Source organism: Triturus cristatus, chromosome 4_1, assembly GCF_964204655.1.
Source record: "Triturus cristatus chromosome 4_1, aTriCri1.1, whole genome shotgun sequence".
NCBI lineage: Eukaryota > Metazoa > Chordata > Amphibia > Caudata > Salamandridae > Triturus > Triturus cristatus.
Window position 1 is genome coordinate 1,336,627,349 of NC_140585.1, and position 6,000 is coordinate 1,336,633,348.

General features: G+C 41.5%; 1 protein-coding gene across 1 annotated transcript in view; it reads right to left on the bottom strand.

Moving 5' to 3' along the window:
* Positions 1-662, bottom strand: part of PDE4DIP (phosphodiesterase 4D interacting protein) — a 1,321,554-nt gene extending 1,320,892 nt beyond the window's left edge. Inside the window, exon 1 of the mRNA XM_085654822.1 lies at positions 328-662. Within this exon, the coding sequence (XP_085510948.1) occupies positions 328-468 (141 nt within the window). The 5' untranslated portion in view covers positions 469-662. The remainder of the gene's footprint in view (positions 1-327) is intronic.
* Between the last annotated feature and the right edge of the window lie 5,338 nt (positions 663-6,000).

A 6,000-nucleotide genomic window follows, 5' to 3' on the forward strand; every position in this document is an offset into this window, starting at 1 on the left:
CAATTTTAATACGCATGAGTCACCAGAGGCCGGTAATTGCGGACAGCAAGAACCACTTGTAGCACGTGAGCTGGAATCCTCCCCCTAACAGTTCAGTACGTGTCCAAAAATCCATGCAACCAACTCGATTTACTGTAAATCAGAGGCAACTGGTCAAATCGAATTTTCATCGCAACAGTCGGTAGATGCCAACAAACACACGTTAGCAACTGGCGGGGAAGAAGCCATTTGTAACCGGTCACCTTTATGTCCCTCATGGACTGATACACGCCAGTGTGCGAGCTACTACTGCCCCTTGCCCATGAACATGCGTGAGACGTCACTCACCCGCTTGAAGACGTCCTCGCTGCTGTCCTCATACTTCTTCTTTACGCGCTCCTCCAGGAAGTAGATGCGCAGTTTGAGGCTGAAGTTCTCCTTCTTTAAGTCATTCAGGTGCTGCGAGAGAGTGCGGTACCCGTTAGACATGATAAGTGGTCCAGGTCCATGGGGGCATCTTTACCCCCTCCCCTGCTTTCAGTCAAACATAGCTAACTACACAAAGCTAACACGTCTACTCAAAAAGCAAGAAAGTGTCAAAAGCCCAGCTATGAAATCATAGTGAAGCACAGCTCTCGCCAGAGCGCTGCTCCGCCTGTGGCCTCTGTGGCACCAGCAGCTAGGGACTGACTGCTGGGGTCTATTTTTTACCCCAGGCAGATATTTGCGGAATCCCTGGCAGATGCGAGCCCGACACCAGCACAAGTGTAAAATGAGCCGGCTCGGAGGGCTGGCGAGGCAAATGGGCCCGGGGACAAATGGGCCTGCTTTAGAAAGGGGTGAGGGGCGGGAGCACCTGCAAAAGAGACCGGGAGAGATATCGGTACACAGGGCAAACACTGGAGATACCAGAGGGTTCGAGGAAAAAGAAGCAAGCATTGGCAAAGCCAATAGGTCTCGCTTTTGGAATGTATTGATTGGATTGATCAATTGCTTTTGGCGAGCTGTAAACAGTGTTTGAAAAGCACAAGAAGGAGCGGACACCACAGAGGCACAAGGGTCAGAAATTGTAACATGGAGCAAGGGATGGGCGGGAGATAAACCCACACAAGAGCGAGAGAAGAGCAAGGGAAGAGAAGCACACAGATAAGAGAGAGCAACATGGAGTGGGAGAGAAGCACCAAAGTGAGACAGCCAAAAAACACATGCACTTGTGGGGCACTTAAGTAAAAAGAAAACAAGCAATGGTAAATGCATTCGGTTTCACTAAAGTGAATCAGAATCAGAAAAACTTTATTCGATTGAAATCAAACAATCATAAAAGTGTACATAAAAATTCATGATAGTAATACGTACATAATTACAAAAAACTATTCATGAAATACATGATCCCAAACAATTATAACAACAATAGATAAAATGTATTAAAATGTAATCCTTTTCCTAATGAAAATCACTTTTTTTAAATACAAATTAAGCGTAGCAACACAAAAGTGATTATCCAGGCGTTGAATCTCATAAAAAGCATGACGGCATTGGCGATGGCCTATCATCCTCAGTAGCGGCAATAGTAAGGTTCGCCTATCATGATTATAAAATTTACAAAATAATATAACATGCATCGTGCTTTGAGGGGAAATTTCATCACAGGGGCAGGGAGGCAAATCATGAGACCAATCATTAATCGTGGGAAAACTAACCAATCTGTGGAAGACACCAAATCTAAAGCGACACAATAAAAATCTATCATAATTACCTGGAACATATATCAAATAAGGTTGAATATTAAAAGAAGTTAAAATTAATTTGTGTTGAGAAACAGTAGGTTTTAAAACCTCCGCAGTACACCTTCTTGTTTCTAGAAATGACAAACCCTCTTTTTTGAGGTCCTTCCGGGAGACCGCTGAGATAGTAAGAGGATTTGTAAAATAATCCAATTTACCTATATCAGAAAAGAATTTATGAATATAACTCAGCCATGGAATCCTCATGTGGCCGTCTAGTCTTAAAACATCTAAAAGAATATCTCGATTAAGCTTAGGTTCTTCTTTGGACCATATCCTGTGCCACAGTAATATGGGTTCTAGCTTAATAAGATCTGATATAAAAGAAAGCCCCAATTCAGTATGGCAATTAAAATTAGAGGAACTCTTGGGGGCCGCAAGAATAAACCTCAAGAAAGTATTCTCAACTACCTGGAGCTGAATAGGATCCACAAAACCCCATATCCCGCTACCATACATAGCGCCGGAAACGCATTTGGCTTTATAGATTTTAAGTAACTCTGCGGGGGGTCGGTTGCCTAATTTCCCTGAAAAGGACCTGAGGGCGGCAGTCGAACGAATCATTGCTTGTTTTTTTGCAGCCAGTGCCTTACCCCAGGAATCCTTTTGAGTAAATAATATGCCTAGGTAGGAGAATTGCTGTGTAAAGACTAGTCGTTCACCTTCAATGAAAATGGACTTCCTTGATTTGGCATTTCTACCACAGTGCATGATAAATGTTTTAGCAATATTTACTTTGAGGCCCAATTCTTTCATGAAAAGGGCAAAACTTGTAACCACGCGCTGTAGTCCCAATTGGGTACGGGACATCAGTACAGCATCGTCCGCATACATTAATAGCGGGATCGGACGACCAGCGATACGAGGGGGATCAAAATTATTGTTTTTGCACAAAGCTTTCTCCAAACCATTTATATACAAATTAAAAAGGAAGGGGGTCAGGACGCATCCCTGCCTTACCCCGCTCCTTATTGGTATTTTGCCCGTGCATTCCCTATTTTGTCCGTAGCGTACAGATGCTGAAGCTTCGCTATAAAAACATTTAAGAAAATAAATAATATTAGCTTCAACCCCAATTTGTTCCAGTAGTATCCACAGTTTGGAATGAATCACACAATCAAAAGCCGCTGAAAGGTCTACAAATGCCACAAACAAATTCTCCCTTCTTGCCCTGGTGTATTTCCCAGTTAACATCCAAAAGTTTAGACCCTGTTCCACTGTGCCTAGGCCAGTACGAAAACCATATTGTATGTCTGATAAAATTGAGTTATCCTCAGCCCATGAAAGTAGGCGGTCCAGAATTATTCGTCCAGCTACTTTTGTAAAAGAATCTAAAAGGGAGATCGGTCTATAAGAGACCGGATTATGTCGATCCCCTTTCTTAAAAATAGGGACAATTATGGACTCCACCCAAGTGGGCAAGAGTTTTGACACACAGCAGGCGTTCAGCACCTGCACCAGCAGGGGAGCCCACAGAATCAAATCAGCCTTAAATATATCTATGGGTACACCATCAGGGCCGGGGGCCTTCCCACTCTTGCTTGCACATATCGCCTTTTCGACCTCAGTTAGGGTGAACTGCATATCTTTCAAAGATGGATAGTTAGAAGGATTGCATGAGGAGGAGAACGTTCTATCCCCCTCATAGACTTTTGAGAAATGGTTGATCCACTCGTCCTCGGAGATTGCTATTTCAAGAGAGGGACAAGACTTTTCAGTGAATAAAGGATTCCTGATAATCTTCCAAAAACTGGCACTATCTTTACGTGTCGAGGCCTCATGCAATGCCTCCCAGGATTCCTTTCTTATCTCATCTTTCCTATCTTTAATAGCAAGTTTGTATTGAGTCCTAAGTGTGCGTACAGCTTCTAAACACCTAGGTTTTTTATGTAATGCCTCCTTTAGGAGGGAGTACGCCTTAGTACACCTAGAGTTGAACCAACCCTCCTTCGGGGCTTTATTAAGTCTACATTGTCTTGTCAAAGAGGATCTAATCTCTTTACAAATTGACAAAAAGGATGCTAATATATTGTCTGGAGTAGCATCCTCAGTTAGGCATGCTAAGAAATCAGGGGCACAATTAGTGCATACCCTTTTAAGCGTTTTAGATTGATCCACCTTGTCCCATTTAAGCGTAAAGCCATTGTAGGAACCAATGGCAAGATTATTCCAAAGTATATCTTGGTCTGAACCTTTTTTTGGGGCAGACCGTTTTGGAATCAAAATGGAAATACAAAGTGGAAAGTGATCGCTTAAGGCAATATCAGATACAATAAAAGTTGCTATATCAGAAGCATGCCTATTTGTAATAAGTGCAAAGTCAATCGTGGAGGTACAGCCTCGCCCATTAAAGGTTGGTGGAGGATGAAATGGTATTGGGCAAACCTCATTGACAAAGCCCAGATCCAATTGACCAATGAGTTCATTCAATTGTTCACCCAAAATAGAGTGGTTAAAGTGAGACAAAAACAAACCATCATCATCAACATCTTTGCCAATACTGCATCTATTGTCTGCAATCAGATTACATAAAGAGCAATTAAAGTCTCCCACAAGGAGTATAAGCGTGTTAAATCCAAGGATTTTTTCCTGTGAGAGAATTACTCTAACTATTTTCTTACAGATGCTAGGAACTTCCCCGGAGGTGATATTATTATAAAAGTTAATCAAAACAATGGGGGTTGCGGGATCCAAAGTTATTGTCAAAACCTGGAAGTGAGGATCTTTAGCTGGCTCCGTTATCTTAATTAGATGCAATTTATTTGATATATAAATCGTCAGGCCCCCCTTGGCTCTACCATGAAGGGTATCCACAGCTGCAGTATGGAACGTTTTAAACCCATTTAGATGTATCGGGTCTATGGTCCAGGTTTCTTGTAGGCAAACAAGATCTTGTGAATTAATAAAATCTTGCCAAAGTGGGTTACCAATCTTAGATTTAATACCAGCAATGTTCCAAGAACAAATGCTACAAGGTAGAGATCCAAGTGAGGGACAGACAATAGGAGCCGTAATGGAATCTGCCGTAAAAGGTATTGAGCCCATCTCACAACCTATAGCTGGTCCCAATTCCATAGCAACCATACATCCTACGTTATCATCTGCCTGTAATGGGCATTGAACTATTTCCGATTCAGACAAAATATCATTCCTGGGATCACACCCAGGATCTATGATAGCAGTAGAGGTAATATGAAGAGGATAGGTTTGCTGTCAGTCATTATTATCTAGACCACTTAGAATATCAAAATGGTTAAATGTTGGTATGTTATATCTTTGTACTTCAGAAAATCCCAAATTATGAAGTTGGGGGCCACGGCCCCATGACCTTTCATAATGAGTGGAAGGATAAAAGAAGTCTAGGGGCACAATATTAACGTAATCAGCAACTAAATGGCCAGTATAACATTTTTCCAAGATGTGATTAACCAACAAAGGGGACCGAAACGAAACAATCACACAATCCCCTCTCAATGATTTTGTTGACGATCCAAGCCAGTGGACTCTTCTAACCATCTTAAAGTTTGAAAAAAGAGCAGTATTCGACCCAAATTTAATTGACAAATAATGGAGGGCTTTATTCCTCAGGGTTGACCAATGCTCAAGAGTGTCTGGGGCAAGAGGTGGAACATTTGCTAACACCACAGTATAGGGTCGAGCCTCGGGAGGTAAGTTTAATGTAGGTAGAGTAGGTGTAATAATTTTATCCCTGGTATCTACAACAGGTCTAGCAATAGATGAGACTAGATTAGGGACTGAATTAGAGGAACCTTGTCCATTTGTTCCCTCTAGGCTAATAACATTAATACCAATAGACTCTTTCTGTTGACATCCACCAGATGTCTCTGAAGTTTTCACAAGGTTGCTATATACATCAGAAACAGATAATTGGGGTGCAACAGACTGTAGGGAAGAAAGTTCATTTACCTTTGAAACTTTTAAAACCCCCACCACGTGAGTCTCCATATTATTGACCCTATCTTCAATAATTGCTAATTTAGTTAAAATAGGTGTAATCAAAAAAGTCAACATGTCCTCCATTTTTTTCCAAAAATTCTCTCCTGTGCACAGATCACTTGAAGGAATATTAGGGAGAGCAGCTGAGGATATATTCTTTTCCTTTTGACCTTGTTCCATATTGATTTTAATGGCAGGTTTACAAGGTTTAGTAGTTCTCTTTTGTTTAGCTTTTATTAACTGCGGCCCTTCCTTATCACAAAGTTTTGACTTATTCTTC